The 20,903-nt window shown below is 32.0% G+C and overlaps 1 protein-coding gene across 7 annotated transcripts in view; it reads left to right on the top strand.

Annotated features, from left to right (window-relative positions):
• The window catches only part of LOC148610890 (uncharacterized), a 72,917-nt gene extending 57,077 nt beyond the window's left edge, over positions 1 to 15,840 (top strand). For 4 of the 7 annotated variants that reach the window (XM_088590759.1, XM_088590756.1, XM_088590752.1 and 1 more), the window contains 3 exons: positions 1,902 to 1,949; positions 5,368 to 5,415; positions 13,791 to 15,839. In XM_088590759.1, coding sequence (XP_088446885.1) covers positions 1,902 to 1,949; positions 5,368 to 5,415; positions 13,791 to 13,795 — 101 coding nt within the window. In that variant the 3' untranslated portion in view covers positions 13,796 to 15,839. Of the gene's footprint in view, positions 1 to 1,901; positions 1,950 to 5,367; positions 5,416 to 13,790 lie in introns of all 7 variants that reach the window. The other 3 variants (XM_088590757.1, XM_088590754.1, XM_088590758.1) reach the window with 2 other exon arrangements.
• Positions 15,841 to 20,903: the final 5,063 nt, after the last annotated feature.

Below are 20,903 nucleotides of genomic sequence, written 5' to 3'. Positions count from 1 at the left end.
TGCCAGGGCATATTAGAATCACTGTGCACATCATGAAAGACAGCTTTTTTCCCTCCTGAAAAAAAATTTAATTCAATGCTGTTCATTCCATAAATAATGAAAGCTGAACAAAATACACCCTTGTTTCATCATTAGTGTGATAAAACAGTGTATTTCCTACACAAACATAGCCCTAATACACAAAAAAAAACTGTAAAATTTGCTTCTTTTATCAATTTCTTGCTATTGGCCTAGGGAAAATCGGTAATGAAAAATACATATTTTTAAATAAAATGCATATTTTTCTGGTAAAGGATAAAATCAGCATTCTAACAACACAATATGATTGTGTGGTGTATGCTAACAAATAAAAATACTAAAATACGTGCACCCCCACTCATCAACTTCATGGTGATTTTTAGATATCTTTATACCGAATCAATTTGTCGCCAAAAATATTCTCAGTTTCTTTTTCAGTATAAGCCTATATTTCTACCACATTAGGTCAAAAAGCCAAGATTTTTGTGACTTAATTATTTGAGCGTCTTAGTCTGCCTGGGACAGTATGTGTGAACTAAATATAAGTATCATTATGTAGCCCAATGTCTCAACTTTACAATGGTTTAAAAAAAGTTGCGGTAACACTTAAGGTTTTGGTGTAAAATAAAACAAATTACCTTACCCTACCACAAAATCGCTCAAATTGACATATTTTACCATGTCAAAACCCATAGAATATTTATGCTTCAGTAAAAATGGCTAGTTTGGTATTTTCTATTTAGTATTATCACAATTAATACTTCTGGGGTTCTTTTGATGAGTTTTGGCGATTTTTTGTAGTCAGAATGTATAAAAATAAAGGGATTTTCGATTTTTCCGTAAAACGTCATATAAGTTCGACTCTACAAGTTATTGTTCAACTAAAACGTCTCAAATTTGGTGCCATTCGGTAGATAATTTCATTTTCTTCATAATTAAATCACAAAAAACTAATTTTCAAGAATGAATTTTCAAAAAAATGCCAAAAATATTACCCCTACCCCTAGACAACTTGTCTCAGTATCAAACAGAATTCTCATTCACAGCATACTGACATCGTAAAACTCATATTTTAGGCATGATAAAAACAATAACTCAACATAAACTAAATTGTTAATTTGTGGCTATTCACGGTGTTCAATAAACATGTTGGGTACCAATGCCACCTGTCGGATATAGTAGAGACTATGCCTTGTATTATGGAGAATGAACTTCATTTAATAATGTCTTTAATAATAATAGTAACACGTGCTTTGATATATAACCCAAACCACATTTTCCCGGATATGCACATTAATTTTTTTTTTAAAAGAATAGACTTTTTTATGAGAAGTTAAAATAAATAATCTAGCCAAGGTGATGATGAAAATAAATAATCTCACTTTCACCAGGCTGGGAATAAATATCTGACCTGAAAAAAATTAACAGCCCCCCCCCCCCCAACTAAGAATCTAATGTTCGTCCCCTAATATCTTTTGTATTTCGACTTCCAATAGAAAACATGGTTTAATCCAGGTTTTATAGAAGAACAAAAATAAGTGAAAAAAAAGAAGTAAATGCAATAATTTAAGTAAATCCAAAACACAAGCTTCAAAATAAGTCTTGAACTTTGTGGGGAAGGCAAAATAATAATATTATTAGTATTAATAGTATTATAATAATACTATAGAAAATTATGAAAATCCATCATCTATAATATGTTAGTCAGAAACAGAATATTTCTCAATCAGATCTGAATATCGGATTTAAATCTCTTTTATGCAAAATTTTAAACATATAAACATATCCGTAATTTTTGCGTATCCTTCTTCAATAATACATGGGAAATTACCTACCTGGGAATTGTGTTACATATTATTTAAAATACCATTATATGTTTACAGGTGGAGTCAGTCTTAATGCAAGTGATTCAGATTGTATGGGACTTACAGGTAATACAAATTGTACATGAATTTCTGTTACAACTTGTAGTACAGAAATATCAATCATAAAAAATGAAAGAATAATCAAGCGAACCAAGGTTATAGCAGTAATCAAAAGAATGTAATCCAGGGACATAGACCAGACTTTGAAAACAGACATACACAACAAAGAACATGAAGTAACTAAAATCATACATACAAAGTAACAAAAGCAAATGAGCAACTCGGACTCCATTAAAATCTGGGCGCATGGACCAGGTCACCGGTAGGGTAAGCGTCCTCTACCTTTTCTGGAAACACCCGCCGAGTTGCTCGTAAAAAGTCATGTCCTGGGTAGACAAACGAGGAAAAGAAAACTATGCCACGTTGAATGAAAATTTCGATTTGCTGTACACGTGTTTCAAGGGGTAACCTCTCATTTACCAAACCTTGAAATAAAGGGAAAATGAGTAGCCTCATTAATTGACTTCTTGATTAAGTTACAGAAGAAAGTCTTCAATCAAATGTTCGTTTAAGTCCCTGAATAAAAATGTACGTGATTTTTTTTTTACCACAGATTGGTTATTAAATTTCTACGAGAGATTTTCTGCCATTTTACATTTTCTAAGTTTTCTACAGATTTCAATGAAAAAGCTATTCTCCTTCAGCCATCTTGATTTAAATCTATTAACTAGTATCCTGTTTCTGTGGAAAAATAAGAATTTTAGTTGAAAATTTTAATTTTACCATCTTGAGTGTAGAAATAATAATAACCCTCCATTACTGAAGGCTAACTTATGTATTTTGTTTCATTTTTTTTAATGTACGGCCGCATCATATAATTCCATCATGTTCATCGTCTTCGTCCATACACATTTCTTGTTCGCACAATAATTTGAGTATAATTATATTTCTTTGAAATTGTACCACAAAGTGACATACCATTAAGGACGGCTGTGATGCTTTTAGGGGTTATGATTTGTACCTTTAGGAATAAGGAACAAAAAAGGGAATGTAGAAACACACATTTTCATGGATTCCAGACAATAAATTTACATATAACAAGGGAACACTTGTATGGATTTTAAGGATTGTGACTTCAATCGTTTAAGAATGAGGGCCAAAAAGAAATCATTTTGATTCTGGTAAAACTATCCTTTGTCAGATATTAAAGCGCACATTAATATTGCCATGGACCGTTGGCTACTCAATAGTAAATTTTATAGAAAGTTATGATACATTAAGATAGGTATTTTGATAGCAAGTGGTATCTCATCTCCATACGAGGTTTACAATTTATTGTGTATTTTATTATTAACCACTACAATAGAACATAAATAAAACAATGGTATACCTCCACTGATCTGAATGAACAAACAGGGAAAGTGTTTTTTCACTAAGTACATCCATTTTATGACACAAATAAGAAGTTCCAGAGCTCTCGTACTTTAGTTTGATCCTTGCCAGGGCATATTAGAATCACTGTGCACATCATGAAAGACAGCTTTTTTCCCTCCTGAAAAAAAATTTAATTCAATGCTGTTCATTCCATAAATAATGAAAGCTGAACAAAATACACCCTTGTTTCATCATTAGTGTGATAAAACAGTGTATTTCCTACACAAACATAGCCCTAATACATAAAAAAACTGTAAAATTTGCTTCTTTTATCAATTTCTTGCTATTGGCCTAGGGAAAATCGGTAATGAAAAATACATATTTTTAAATAAAATGCATATTTTTCTTGTAAAGGATAAAATCAGCATTCTAACAACACAATATGATTGTGTGGTGTATGCTAACAAATAAAAATACTAAAATACGTGCACCCCCACTCATCAACTTCATGGTGATTTTTAGATATCTTTATACCGAATCAATTTGTCGCCAAAAATATTCTCAGTTTCTTTTTCAGTATAAGCCTATATTTCTACCACATTAGGTCAAAAAGCCAAGATTTTTGTGACTTAATTATTTGAGCGTCTTAGTCTGCCTGGGACAGTATGTGTGAACTAAATATAAGTATCATTATGTAGCCCAATGTCTCAACTTTACAATGGTTTAAAAAAAGTTGCGGTAACACTTAAGGTTTTGGTGTAAAATAAAACAAATTACCTTACCCTACTACAAAATCGCTCAAATTGACATATTTTACCATGTCAAAACCCATAGAATATTTATGCTTCAGTAAAAATGGCTAGTTTGGTATTTTCTATTTAGTATTATCACAATTAATACTTCTGGGGTTCTTTTGATGAGTTTTGGCGATTTTTGTAGTCAGAATGTATAAAAATAAAGGGATTTTCGATTTTTCCGTAAAAAGTCACATAAGTTCGACTCTACAAGTTATTGTTCAACTAAAACGTCTCAAATTTGGTGCCATTCAGTAGATAATTTGATTTTCTTCATAATTAAACCACGGAAAACTAATTTTCAAGAATAAATTTTCAAAAAATGCCAAAAATATTACCCCTACCCCTAGACAACTTGTCTCAGTATCAAACAGAATTCTCATTCACAGCATACTGACATCGTAAAACTCATATTTTAGGCATGATAAAAACAATAACTCAACATAAACTAAATTGTTAATTTGTGGCTATTCACGGTGTTCAATAAACATGTTGGGTACTAATGCCACCTGTCGGATATAGTAGAGACTATGCCTTGTATTATGGAGAATGAACTTCATTTAATAATGTCTTTAATAATAATAGTAACACGTGCTTTGATATATAACCCAAACCACATTTTCCCGGATATGCACATTAATTTTTTTTTTAAAAGAAAAGACTTTTTTGTGAGAAGTTAAAATAAATAATCTAGCCAAGATGATGATGAAAATAAATAATCTAACTTTCACCAGGCTGGGAATAAATATCTGACCTGAAAAAAATTGCCAGCCTCCCCCCATCCCCCCCCCCCCATCTAAGAATCTAATGTTCGTCCACTAATGTCTTTTGTATTTTGACTTATTAGCAATTTCTGGACCATTATTGTATATCGTATTGCTAGAAACTCAATGTAAGTTAGTCCTGATTTGGTGTAGCATTTCCAATAGAAAAGGTGGTTTAATCCAGGTTTTATTGAAGAACAAATATAAGTGAAAAAAAAGAAGTAAATGCAATAATTTAAGTAAATCCAAAACACAAGCTTCAAAATAAGTCTTGAACTTTGTGGGGAAGGCAAAATAATAATATTATTAGTATTAATAGTATTATAATAATACTATAGAAAATTATGAAAATCCATCATCTATAATATGTTAGTCAGAAACAGAATATTTCTCAATCAGATCTGAATATCGGATTTAAATCTCTTTTATGCAAAATTTTAAACATATAAACATATCCGTAATTTTTGCGTATCCTTCTTCAATAATACATGGGAAGTTACCTACCTGGGAATTGTGTTACATATTATTTAAAATACCATTATATGTTTACAGGTGGAGTCACTCTCTATACAACTGATTCAGATTATATGGGACATACAGGTAATACAAATTGTACATGTATTTCTGTTGCAACTTGTAGTACAGAAATATCAATCATAAAAAATGAAAGAATAATCAAGCGAACCAAGGTTATAGCAGCAAACAAAAGAATGTAATCCAGGGACATAGACCAGACATGGAAAACAGACATACACAACAAAGAACATGAAGTAACTAAAATCATACATACAAAGTAACAAAAGCAAATGAGCAACTCGGACTCCATTAAAATCTGGGCGCATGGACCAGATCACCGGTAGGGTAAGCGTCCTCTACCTTTTCTGGAAACACCCGCCGAGTTGCTCGTAAAAAGTCATGTCCTGGGTAGACAAAAGAGGAAAAGAAAACTATGCCACGTTGAATGAAAATTTCGATTTGCTGTACACGTGTTTCAAGGGATAACCTCTCATTTACCAAACCTTGAAATAAAGGGAAAATGAGTAGCCTCATTAATTGACTTCTTGATTAAGTGACAGAAGAAAGTCTTCAATCAAATGTTCGTTTAAGTCCCAGAATAAAAATGTACGTGATTTTTTTTACCACAGATTGGTTATTAAATTTCTACGAGAGATTTTCTGCCATTTTACATTTTCTAAGTTTTCTGCAGATTTCAATGAAAAAGCTATTTTCCTTCAGCCATCTTGATTTTAATCTATTAACTAGTATCCTGTTTCTGTGGAAAAATAAGAATTTTAGTTGAAAATTTTAACTTTACCATCTTGAGTATAGAAATAATAATAACCAACCATTACTGAAGGCTAACTTATGTATTTTGTTTCATTTTTTTATTATACGGCCGCACCACATAATTCCATCATGTTCATCGTCTTCGTCCATATACATTTCTTGTTCGCACAATAATTTGAGTATAATTATATTTCTTTGAAATTGTACCACAAAGTGACATACCATTAAGGACGGTTGTGATGCTTTTAAGGAACAAAAAAGGGAATGTAGAAACACACATTTTCATGGATTCCAGACAATAAATTTATATATAACAAAGGAACACTTGTATGGATTTTAGGGATTGTGACTTCAATCGTTTAAGAATGAGGGCTAAAAAGAAATCATTTTGATTCTGGTAAAATTATCCTTTGTCAGATATTAAAGCACACATTAATATTGCCATGGACCGTTGGCTACTCAATAGTAAATTTTATAGAAAGTCAATAGCAAGTGGTATCTCATCTCCACACGAGGTTTACAATTTATTGTGTATTTTATTATCAACCACTACAATAGAACGTAAATAAAACAATACCTCCACTGATCTGAATGAACAAACAGGGAAAGTGTTTTTTTTTCACTACGTACATCCAATTTATGACACAAATAAGAAGTTACAGAGCTCTCGTACTTTAGTTTGATCCTTGCCAGGGCATATTAGAATCACTGTGCACATCATGAAAGACAGCTTTTTTCCTACACAAACATAGCCCTAATACATAAAAAAAACTGCAAAATTTGCTTCTTTTATCCATTACTTGCTATTGGCCTAAGGAAAATTGGTAATGAAAAATACATATTTTTAATTAAAATGCATTTTTTTCTGGTAAAGAATAAAATCAGCATTCTAACTACATAATATTATTGTGCGGTGTATGCTAACAAATAAAAATACTAACATCAATCTTCTAAGAAGGTTATTTTCAAATCAAGTGTCCAAATATATATGGCTGCGGTACTGTGGCAGGGCATAGTTCAGTAAAACCTCTAAAACCTGGCAATTGACATCTATTCTTGATTGCTTTTACCTATAGCAGAGAGAATATTGTATTTACTACTTGAAAAAATCACAAATTGCCACCATATTACCAAAATACATGAAATTCATATGTTTTATGCTATGAAAATTAGGCCTCGAACTGAGTCACTGAAAATTCAAGGTTTGCAGGAAGAAATATGACTTAAGTATGATAAAAAATTGTTATTCCAGACTTGTCGTAACAGTAATTTGAACCAAAACTTTTCAAAAACATGGTCAACATGAAAGAATCTGATATTAAGTGACCATATGAAAGGGGGAATAACAAAATCCTCAAGAACTGCAAAAAAAAAAATATTTTTAGAAAAATATCAATTGAAAAGTATAAAAACCTATGTTCAAAGTGACCAAATAAAATATAAAATTCAAATTTTACTCTCAGACAAGTCTGAAGACTGCGATTAAGCAGTACAAAATTTAAACACAATTTTTTATGACGCTACATCAGTGTCTGCTAAATTCTTTAAAAGAAAACTTCAAAGCAAGAAAAATAAAACTAAACGCAAAGAATGGTTTTCTGACTCAAATCATGATTTGAAGAATACAGTAAAAACTATCTTTCCCCGGTTAATAAATTACCAAATAATGGATCACACCGTCAAAAGTGTTAGTCTTATCTTTCTAAGTACAGGAGAAGTTGTAAAAGTGAAGAGAAAAAATACAAGACAAAAATTTGCCAGGATTTATATTCTAAAATGGAAAATGATCCAAAACCATTTTGGTGATTGATAAACAAAATAAACTGTCGTGCAAAGAATGAACATGACGAAATTTATAATAAAGAAGAATTTATCGATTTCTTTTATAATATCAATAAACATTCTGACAATATTCCCAATAATAACTTCCATGCTTCAATATCAAATAAGTTAACTATTATCATCAAAACCAAAAATAATTAAAAAAAAAACATTTAATAAAATTTGAAATGAAGACCCATTCAGTAAAGATGAAATAATGAAAGCAGTAAAAACTCTTAAAAATGGAAAGTCGACAACTAGTGATCTCATATCAAACGAAATGAAAAAAAAATATGGAATAAATCATCTTATTGAGCCTGTATCAAAAATTTTTAACATAATTTTTAAAAAATGGTGAGTTTCCAAAAATATGGAATGAAAACTACATTTCAGTCATCCATAAGAAAAGGGACAAATCCAATCCATCAAATTACAGAGGAATTTCTCTGACATCCAATCTAGGTAAACTTTAAAAAAAAAATTATTAGCCAGAATAATAACATTTATTAATGCTAACAAATTAATCCATGACTATCAAATTGGATTCAAAGAAAAATCAAGAACAACGGATCATCTTTTTACATTAAAACAATTGTTGAACATACACTTTCGACACAGTTTGGAGAGAAGGCCTGTTTTATAAATTGTGGAAAAATAACTTCCCTTCTCAAATACTTAAAATTATTCTTTCAATGTATCAAGAACCTTCTTGTATATTGAAGTTCAAACAAGGTTTAAGTAGGAAATTTGTGTCAAAATGTGGAGTCAAGCAAGGAGATGTTCTTAGACCCATTCTTTTTAATTTATATATAAATTATTTAATTTCAAATCTTAATGAAAGCGAGATTGATCCTGTCATTATCGGAAATATCTCAATTAACTCACTACTATAGGCAGATGACATTATATTATTATCTAGTACTCAAACCGGTCTTCAAAACTCATTGAATATTTTGCACTATTTTTGTGAATCATGGAAGCTAGAGGTCAACCAACAAAGCATTATAATATTCAGTTCAAATGGAAAAACTCATCTTAATAGTTTTAAACGTATTGATAACACTTTAGAAACTGTAAAAACATATTGCTATCTCGGTTTAACAATTAAATATACAGGCAATTTTAACATCTCTTCTATGATATTAATGGAGAAAGATCGCAAGGCATGGTTTAAGATTAAAAACTCTATAGGATTGAACAATCCATGTGCTATGCTAGAAAAACTATTTGATTGCTTATAAGCCCGATTATTCTATGTGGCTGTGAAATTTGGGGAACCAATTGTTATTTCAAAAATAGTGAACCATTTGAACATCTCTACTTAAAATTTGTAAAAGAAATCCTAGGTGTTCACAACAAGGCAACAAATTCTACATGCGTAGCAGAACTCAAAAGACAACCTCTCAAAGTCAAAATCATGGTTCAAGTTATTAAAGTCTTGGAACACATTATTAACTCCAATAACACCCTTGTAAATGAAATATATAAAAATATTCCACAAAATAATATATGGGTAACAACAGTTTACAATTGGATAAAAGAACTTGGTTTTAATTACATTTTAACAGATACAGATCTACTTAAACATAATATATAACATATAAAGCAAAGAATCATTGATCAAAGTATTCAAAATCAACTCTGTACATTGAGAGATAATAAGAAACTTCTGTTCTTTTAATCTATAAGGTTAACAAAAAACATCTTATTTTGATACATGCAAATACAAATCAGACAGATCTATAATTTGCAAATACCGAATTAGTGCCCACTCTCTTTCAAAAGAGAGAGGATGATACAAAAAACATTCCAGCTAATGAACGCATTTGCAAATCATGTCAATTAAATCAAATTGATGATGAAACCCATTTCTTCATACATTGTCTCGCCTACATTAACTATAGAAATGATTTAATAACTAAAATTTAAAAAATATATAAACCACTTCAACTCACTAACAGAAAGCCATATAAGTTTGATTTTTAACTCTAACTTACTCCCAGTACTCCAGGCAACAATTAATTATATAAATAATTGCCAAGCTTTCATTCAAAGTATAACGTTATAATTTTCTGGTTGGTCACCGTCGTCCACAACATTATACATGTAAATGATACTAATGTTTTATTTATACAAATGTATGTGCATTATGTTATTATTGTGTCATGACCATTTAATGAAAATGTGTTTGAACAATAAATAATTTGAATTCGAATTTGAATTTGAATTAATAGAAGCAAAAATACATTAAGTGAGTGATTCTTACATTCAGATATACATAATAAGTGTGCACCTAAATTGAGAACTTCTATATCAAGTCACACAGATGTAGGCACGACACCGCAATTAATTTTCAAGTGCATTTCAATATACACATTTGAGCAGATTAAAAAATTCCACCGGCGCAAACTGAATAAAATTTCTCTGGCCTAAAGATATGTACAAACAGGATTTTCTATATAAATTGTAGAAAATGTTACCATCATTTTCTGAAATTAATACATATAATTCGGAGATGGGGTAAACATGACAAATGAACTGAGTTAAAAGTCCTAAATTTTAACCTTCTTCCACGATTGATCAACATAATGCAGGGAATTAAATACTACTATTTTCCCTATATATATATACGAAGCAAATGAACAGCATTGTCGTAGCTAGATAACAAGTTTTTTTTTCATTTCTCGGAAGTACGGTTAAAATGATAGTGGGGAATTCCAGATATATATTTAGATCTATTTATAGAACAGGTTGTTGAGAGTGGGTTGTCGGCAATGAGAATGTTTCAACGTGAAATAAAGATATGTTTCTATCCTCAGAATCTATAGAATAAAATAGAAATAGTTTGTTTGATACATTTTAATTACGGGGTTCAATATTTAAAGAAATCGTCCTTTAAAAAAAACCGGAAACAAAGATGTTCGCGCACATACATTTGTTTGACTGTCAGGTTACCAAAGGAGAACGCCACAATAGCGGCACGTAAAGCTGGCGGTGTATAAGCTAACCACAAAGCCCGGGTAATATTTTCGTTCCACAAGTTTCTCTCAATTATAACCCCGGATCACCAGTGACGTCTTTCTGTATTTTGAATGGCTGAGCGAATATGACGTTATTTTATTTACTTCTATACGTTTTAATATTCAAATTTTAAAGAAAAATAGGTTGAAATATTTTTCAAGTTACTGATACTATCTTTCGATATATATGCACAATTATAAAGTTAATTTAGATAATCTCATCTTTGTTTTTATTTAATTTCATAAGCGCAAATTTACTCATGTATTGTGCATATCCGTCACTGGTGACCTGAGTCTTTATTTTAGCGATCCTAGGGACGCTTATGATATTGACCAGGGAACCAGATTATATATAAGCAAACGCTTCAGTGGAGAAATTCAGAGTAGGTGGGGGTACCAAAGAAAGGCTACCAAACCTAAAAGGAACTACCAAGAGAAACCGAGGGTAGTTTATTGAATCGATAATTCACAAGGGATTCTAGGGTAATTTGAACAGAAAGTTAAGGGAAACAACTGACACATGGATATAAGGCTCTATATGAGTTATGGTGTATCTTAGAACACTTAACAATAATTTAGTATAAGTTTGGACATGCGCTTATCAAACTCACATATAATATTCTTGGTAATAGACAACATTATGGCAAGCCAAAGTGGACAAAAATCATAAGAAATCAAATTTTTTATATTACAAAATCATTTTTTTTTATATTAGAAAATATTTTTTAATATTAGAAATTCATTTTGTAATATTAAAAAATCATTTTCTAATATCACAAATTCCTGATTTAGTAATATTATAAAATATCAGACATTTTGTAATATTACAAATTGAATTTGCAATATCAGAAAATGAATTTGTAATATTAAAAAATCACTTTGCATTATTGCAAAATCAGTCACATTTATTAATATTGCAAATTGATTTTCGAATATTAAAAAATTGTAATTGAATACAACAAATCCATGTTCCAATATTAGAAAATCGATTTCTGGTATTAAAGAGTAATCAAGGGAACCATTAAAAAATCGTTTTTTTAATATTACAAGTTCTATTGAATTTTTAATATTAAAAAATGTTTTTTCGATATTTGAAAAGGGGTTTGTAATATTAGAAATCAAATTTGTAATATTGAAAATCTTTTTTTTTTTTTTCATATTAGAAAACACTCATTTTTTGTCCTCTTTGGCTTGCCATACAACACAGACAAATAATACGAAAAGCCGCTCGGGAAAATTCCTATAAAATATTGATTATTGTGAAATCATTAATTCGTGTTATTTTTGTACAATAAATTTTTGATACTTTCAATTAGTGCTTTTCCCACGTATACTATAAAAACGGTCACCAAAAGCCAGAGACTTGACGACCCCAAATTGAAGTAATATTGATATCTGAGCATTGCTGACATAGTAAGAAAGGGTATATTTATTGGTGCTCTAAAATCAAGACCTTCTCTTTGTACTTGTATAACTATACATGGCTAAATCATACAGTTACGGTCATACTAGTACATTGTCCTATAATTTCATAGAATAATTCATGTGGTATTAACGTACACAAAAGCACAACCTTTTAACAATTATAATCAACCATAACTTTGTTAACCACATTTTAAATAGTTACACAATGGGACAGATGATCAAACTAACAAACAATCGCTCACACACGACCACGACATTACTCAGAGCTGTATCAAGCTTGTATGGTGTATTCTAACTCGCCCCAAATGATAATTGCTCGATCATTGTGGTCATATCAAGCTGTGTCCTGTGAGGCACTTCTTAGATTTGTTATGGAACAAAGAGAAAAGGTATTTAATATCATCGATGACAAGGATAAGCATTTAAAGAATGGTTATGTCATAAAAGAAATAAATACTAAACCATATCATTTCAAAAGGTCATAAACATGTTTACGTAGCGAAATTCAGTTAGTTACATGTTCTTCATTTTTGTTGGTTCTACATTCATGTCATAATCATTTATAATTAATGTGTTTTGCAAGTAAATAAACAATTACATTCCAATCATGAGTATATAAAGATGGTAAGAAAACTCATAATCATAAATCGTAATATTTTAAAGGGAAATTGAAAAAAAATGCAAACCCAAGGATAAGCTGTAAAAGTGAAACCACATAGCATTTATACTGCCATGATTCATATGATATCTATACACTTCACACACATGCCATACTTCAAGATAGAAAATATGAAACAAGGAATTTACTTAGTTAGATAGTATAACAGTGAAGTCAGCTAGAGGTACCCTCACAATATATGCAGTTCTATTGCATTTCATAAATAAGCAATAAAAACATTGGTAAGTACACACAAGGCAGTGTATAGCAGTGTAAGAAAAAATATATACAACTTCTCGCAATGTTTCGATCGTCACTAAATGATTTTACTCGTCTTTCATATATCAGTAAACAAGCAACTCCAACGTAGTTGGAATCAATGTCTTTCTGACTGATTTATAAGATAAAATATTACACGAAATTGGTTGTCTGATTCTTACATGCAAAACAGTTATTCAGAATATGGCGAGTAATGAGGCAAAAGTAAGCCTTAAAACTGTAAAAAAAAATAATTGCTCACTTTGAATGGGTTTGATCTATTCCTTAATGGTTGCATCAATATTCCCGTAAATACAGGAATAACTTGTTATCAGTGAAAACTGGCCTTTTTATAAGGTTTTTTGAAAGACTGTTGACTCAATCAAAGGCCTTTTTTATAGTATTTTTTTATTGTTCGTTTGTTAACTGTTTATGTCATTTATTTTGTGACGAAATTTTCCAAGACTGGATAGATTTTTTACATTGTTAAATATTTTAACTTTCAGATTAAATCTTCAAGTCTATATGACGTTAGTGGTACGGACTCCATTGCAGTTCACGTACTGGTGTGAAGAAGTTGATTCAATTGAATAAGTTACAAGTATGCTTAAATTGTTTTGTAAAATGTTATTGTTGTTAAATGTACAAATGGTATGTTTAACATTTTTTCCGTCATGTCCATGTTGCCATATTTCGAGAATGTCTTCTACAAATCTGTGGCAGTATAATGGTATTTAATGTAGCGAATTTCATATTAGCTGAGTAAAAGATCCAAGGCTGGTCATTTTGACCTGATGCTACACGGAAATGGCTACGTAATGAAACCTTTTTTAATAATACAACTATAGGCTTATAATCCTATGAAGCTGAAACTGCCGTAGTCAGTTTTTTATAAGATTACCTCGTGACTTACCCTATAGTTATGGTTGGCTTCTGCTGTTGTCATGAAGACGTTCAAAGTCACCCTACAGCATTAATGGCATGCAAATCATAAAGGGCGAGACGATGTGTAGTAAATAAGTTCAATTATTACTTAATGAGAAATGAAAAAGTCCGAAACCCCCAAATTACAATTTACATAAAGTCTTTTGAATATTCTGTTACATTTCTTTAATGAATTACCGAGTAATGTATGTAAAATTTCAAAAACAAATTGCTTGAAACATAGATTCAAGTTGTATTGACGTGTCGAGTGATTTATGTATTGACAATACATCTATGTCTATGAAAAAATATGTATGTAATGTATGCAGTTAATTTGTGTTTTTCTGTTTGTTCTTTTTGTACAATTTTGTCTTGTCTGTAAATATATAATTTCTGTTTCGATATGTATTACATGAGGGCCTAGGAAAGATTAGGTTACCCAATCAAAATCAAGTCTTATTATTATATTATATTATTATAATTATAATTAATACTGTTATTAGATGAAATGTCAATCATTTGCTTTAAGCTGTAAAAATTTATCATTGTGGAAGGAGTCACAAGTAATTTGCAAGTTATTTGTTGTTCTTTATATTTACTTATAACTTCCTCTTCTTGTTATTCTTCTTCGCCATCGAGAATTCCATTATACTAACATATTAAAAATTAATGCACAGCCCCGGTACATTGTGTATGTAGATCGTCTTTGTTTCATGTGTTCACGTTTAGGAACTTCGGGATTTTGACATATTTGAATCATCCCGCTGCTGACGCTTTGGTATTTTTTTTTAAGTATATTCATTCTTAACCCATTCTATATGAAGGTCAAGTGATGCCTCTCTACCACTTCGTGTTTTTCTTTCACGGTGCATCATTTATATTACATTATTCTTTGGGTCGGTTTAATAAAAGGAATATTCACATATTCATATGTCTCTCTCCCATTTAAATAGGTATGTCAGTATTTCTGTTATATCTTTTTTTATATTTGAATGTAAGAATTATAAACCTCTTTATAAGGAAATATTTTGGTTTTTTTATTTTGAGAAAAGATAGGTCATGATTTTTTTGGTCACAAAACACCGTTTTTTGTAGGTTCTGTTTTTGTTTTTTTTATCCTTTGTTTTTGTTTGTTTTCATTTTAATTTGTTGTTTTGTTTTTGTTTTTAATATTTTGAAGATCTTAAGTAAATAAAAAATATTTAGTACAATAAGATACCATACTTTTTACTAAGAATGCATTTGATCAAGTTTTGGGATTTCATCCCACTGGTTACGCTTCGGTATATTTGCCGATATTTAGATGTGTAACCCGTAAAAGATCGACGCGTAAAGGTATGAAAGTATCAATATACATGTGTGGATTTGTTTTAAAAGCAATGAAGACGATAAAAAGACACGTTATTTTACAGTGTTAAGTTTGTGCAGATTTAAGAGACGATTTATATGCACATAAAAGTCACACACATGTATAAAGATTTTTAACAATTTACCAATGATGATAAATTCATGTTTTTTTATGAACATGGTATGTCTTATTATATGAACAACAAAATCTGTCATTGCATTTTGTGGAATATTTTATTTAATCATTAATTACATCTAATAAAATTAGTTTTAAAAATACGAATATTTTTTGCAATAGCCTGCCAAAACAGTCCGAACCGCTGTATGTTGTGTTGTTTGTAATTGTCAGTGGTGACGTTAATGATACTTAATAATCCTACATAATAACACCTAGATGAACTGTCCCGTACTACCATACATCGTGTACTAAGTTGGAGCCCTAGATTAATCCTACGTGGAGGAATGACCCGGCCAGCGAAATCCAGCGAAAGCCAGCGAAAGCTATATTTTTATATAGCCTAGCTGGCCGAGTGGTCTAGGGCGCTGGACTTCGTGCAGGAGGTGTTGCAATAGATGTCACAGCGGTACGAGTTCGAGTCCCGCGAAGGGAACGACCAAAAATTTGCATCGCAATTTTGACAGTTCTAACATCGTTGGGAAATTTTCAGACCCTTATTTATATAAACGCGTCTTAATATGTTTAACACTACCAAATGATGGTAAAATTTACATTGAACATTTCGGATAACTGATATCCTTCTTCAGCATAAAACTCATAAAGTTCAAGATCAAAACAGATTCAGAAGCTGAACCACGTACGCTGTGGGTGATTGTACCTTTATCAAAGGCACACATAAGCAAATGATAAGGAACCTGAATGGGTCTTTTTATCAAAATTAAAAATAAAAATTAACTGTGGAAAACAATTAAAAAAAGTCAAAATATGGTAGTACGGCGTATTGATGTATAGCATATAGTGCTGTACCAGCCTTAGACCAGGACCTAAAAATGGATTATTTTTTTCTCGTTTATTCCATCTGGAGCAGTTGTTTGTAATTTTTCATCCAAAAGCTTTCCCGAGACACTCTTTTATATTTTGACCAGTTTTTATTATGTTCTATGATCGTAACAACAATGTTGTGGAGATCCTCCTGGGTGTGTCCGGTGGATCTAAGATGGCGACTTAGAGGGAGGTCTCGTTTGCATTTGTAAATTGTAGTCACTGTGATGACCATTCATACGCCTGTTGAAAGGTTTTTCTGTTTAGCCAACGTACTGTATACCATATCGGCACTGGAGAAGGTATATGGTATTTTCAGTTTTGCAAGTCACGTCGCAAAAAATGGCAAATTCCTTTCCATTGCAGTAGCTTTTAAACGTTTTTGTGTGCAGTATCTGGGTACAAGTCTTACATCTTTTATCTCCAGATGGTCGACACTGGCCCGTTGTATTTTGTTTGGGCTGCGATGAAATCTCTGCTCTTACTAGGGCATCTCTTAGGCTCCTAGGTCTACGGAATGCCAGGACCGGCCCCCCAGGAAAGAGCTTGGAGAGCTTAGGATGTTTTTGAATGTCAGTTGGAATGCAGTAGCTGCGAGAGTTTCCCAAAGGCTGGATAGTATGTAAGCACAACAGGAACCCTTTTGTTCTTGGGTTTGTACTCGAGGAGATCTTTACGGCTGATGTTGTTAGCACGTTGAAATCCCCGAACTATATCTGTTGATATATAGCCACGCCATAAAAAATGAGCACGGAGTTCATCTAGACGGTTGTTGGTGGTATCGACAGATGAGCAAATGCGTCGAATTCTATAACATCTATGGCAATACCGCCTGCACAAAATCCAGCCCCATAGACCACTCGGCCAGCTAGGCTATATAAAAATGTAGCTTTCGCTGGCCGGGTTATTCCTCTTCGTAGGATTAATCTAGGGCTGTAACTTAGTGCACGATGTATGGTAGTACGGGACAGTTCATTTTAGATGTTATTATGTAGGATAGAGGATCAAATTAATGATGCATGTCACAACAAATCAATAGTATACAAGCGTCTCAGAATGTGACGACTCTATTCGCTACACTGCTCCATCGGATCAAATTGATATAGGGAAGATATGTGAACGTATAGAAAGGTCTGAAAATTTTCAACCTATGATAGAACGGTCAAATTTGCGATGCCAATTTTTGGTCGTCCCCTCCGAGAGACTCGAACTCGTAATGCTGTGACATCTATGGCAACACCGCCTGCACAAAGTCCACCGCCCTAGACCACTCGGCCAGATAGGCTATATAAAAGTATAGCTTTCGCTGGCCGGGTTGGATGCTCTATTGTCTTACTCGATACCATCAGAGGTTGTCCTATTCAGTTACATCACGTGTTAATGTTCGCGCTCTAGATTTACTTACGAGGAAGTTTCACTCTATATTTTTATGTAGCCAAGTTGGCCGAGTGGTCTAGAGCGTTGGACTTAGTCTTAGTGCAGGCGGTGTTGCCATAGATGTCTGAAAAGAGAAAGGGTTCGAATCCAGCTGAGGGAGCGACAAAATTTGCAACGCAAATTTGTAACCTCGCATCGATTCTAGAGTTAGGATGTAGTTTAAACTTGATTATATATATATGTATGCATCCTTGTATTAACATTCTATGTTGATCTTCGCCGTGCATGCTATGTATCGACATAGTAATATACTAGCAAGTAAGATGGTTGAGTTGCATCACCCGATTAGACTTCTTATATATATATATAAAGTAAATTCTTTACAGAAAGAACAACATATGATAAATGTTATTTAGTGCTATCATCATTACACCTTGCATTGCATAAAACATAAGCCCTTAAATATTTAAAAAATGTATTAATTGTTCGCCTTTGAAATTTAATCTAGCAGTTATGATTTTATATTCTGTCAGTAGTTTTATGTTGAAGCTAACATCGAAACATAAGATTTTTGAAGTCTTATAGTGTAGCAGTTATTCAAATGAAGACGTTAATCATTTTATATTACACTGAGAAAAAAATCATGTTTGTAAAAACTGAATTAGTAAGGAAAACATCTATTATTAGCTAAAAGGATTCGTATGTCATAAAATCTTATGCATTAATTGTGTATGCAAATGAAGTATCTTTTGTGATTCCATGTAATGTTATATAGCATCTAGTAACAAAGCAGAAGATTTCCGTAATTCTGCTGTCGTATGTGGTACTGTCGTCATTCGTATTCATTAACTTATGTATTAATCAATGTATCTGTATAAAGTCTTTGCACATGGTTCCATACTCATACTACAAATAGTAGGTTTGGTTTTCATTTTTAAACGACCGCAAAAAAGTGGTCGTATGGTGCTGTCGTCATAGTCCGTAGACACTTGGTTTTCATGCGATAACTTGATTAGTTGATTGATCTTGATAAAATTTTATAAATAGGATCCAAATAATAAAAGAAAGACTGATATTAATTTTGGGGATAATAGCCCTTTTTTCTGTTTAATATATCAATCGTAATCAAAACCTAAAGTAATGTCAAATTTGAATGGTGTGTCTATACTTGACCCAAGTGTTCAGGGTCCGATCTCTGCGGTCTTATCAAGCTGCTCCCTGCAAAGCATTTAATTTGAATCATAGTACCGAACCCGTAAGTATAAGGTGCAAAAGAGATCACAAACATTCATTTATTTCAAACTTCTAGTGAACAGTTCACTTTTATTTCTGGACCAATGTTGGTGAGGTCTTAATTTAAAATGTTTTTTCTTTGTTTCCTGAATCAAACTGTTTATTCATATATTCAATAATGAAAAATAACAAGAGAATCAATATTTTAAAAGAAACCTCAAGAATACAATCCAGGGATAAAGACTATACAAGGAAACAGACACACACAACAAAGAATGTGAAATAACAAAAATAAGACGTACATATAAACAAATGTAAATGAGTAACTCGGACTCCACTAAAATGGGAGCATGGAGCAGGTGCAGAGGTAGGGTAAGCCTTCTCTGCCCATCTAGAAACACCCATCGAGTCGTTCATAACAAGTCAAGTCCGGGATCAACGAAAGAGAAAAAGAATACTATGAAACGGTTAACAAATATGTTATTATGGTAACGATCCACGAGTTCATGACTTCTGTAGTGATGACTTCAAAAACCATGTTCCAGAAGCCTAGTTGTAGGAAGTCAAGCGCGGTACAAAACGTATGCGTAGTTACAGCAAGCTCTGGCGTAACGTATGAGGTTTGATATGAAAACTCAATACACAGGTTCTGACGGTTTATTGCCACAAATGAAAAGAAAGTTTAAAATGCGGAACGAAAAGTCATTGCGTTTGTCGTATAGCTTGTTAACAGTTTTCCTTTTCCGCTGATCTCTTAGTGTAGGTCAATATATGAGGCTGACTTCACAGTGTCTGTAGTATCCTTTATCTCAAGTTCTTTTGGGGTAGATGCGATGTATGAAATCCCCGAAACTTGTATTGTTTAACGATAATATGTCAACTATAGCGGAAACTTAGTTTAAATGATTAATTTTAAATGTTTTTTCTCTGTTTCCTGAATCAGAATTTTTATTCATATATTCAATAATGAAAAAATAAACAAGAGAATCAATATTCGAAAAGAAACCAAAAGAATGCAATCCAGGGATAAAGACTATACTCGACGTCACATACAACACATTTTCGAATTGAAGCTCTACTTTTTAAACCGTCGGGACACCGCTAGAGTTGTCTCTCTTTTATCTAATATGAAGATAGTTCGCATATATGCATGACGTGTTAGTACCAACGAGTCGCTTATTAGCTTAAATCATGCGTAACAAATCCTTACGGGAAAATCCCATACTAATATCCGCCATGTTGGTTTCTACGGGACGATTTGTTTACAAACGAAGTTCGTAAGTTCCCGTCGAACTCCGGTGACAATCGTCTGCTTGATCAACTTCTCGGTATTGTACGTTGTTCGCGTAAAAAAATCCGAGATATCCGAAATAACGCCGAAATGCATTCTGGCTTCTTCGGTTTTTGGACAAACCATTTAAACGTAAACAATATCTCCTAGCAACCCGATCACTGTAAACATGGCCGACTTTTTACAATGTAAATACTGGCACCCAGAATTAAAATCTGACCGGAATTTAACGATTCAATGTTTAGGGAGAAGCCGTTTTGCTAAACGAATGAGCAAGTCATTTAAGACAATTTAAACGACGGTAGGTTTCAATAAGGTCGTAGAAAATATTTTTATTCAAATGTTAACAGTATCTTATTTATGTGACGCCGAATATAGACAGGGAAAACAGACACACACATTAAAGAATGTGAAATAAAAAAATAAGACGTACATATAAACAAATGT

Source organism: Perna viridis, chromosome 7 (genome assembly GCF_037379345.1).
Source record: "Perna viridis isolate PV_CMFRI_1.1 ecotype Kerala chromosome 7, ASM3737934v1, whole genome shotgun sequence".
In the NCBI taxonomy this organism is placed as follows: domain Eukaryota; kingdom Metazoa; phylum Mollusca; class Bivalvia; order Mytilida; family Mytilidae; genus Perna; species Perna viridis.
This window is presented reverse-complemented; position numbering and strand designations above follow the sequence as displayed.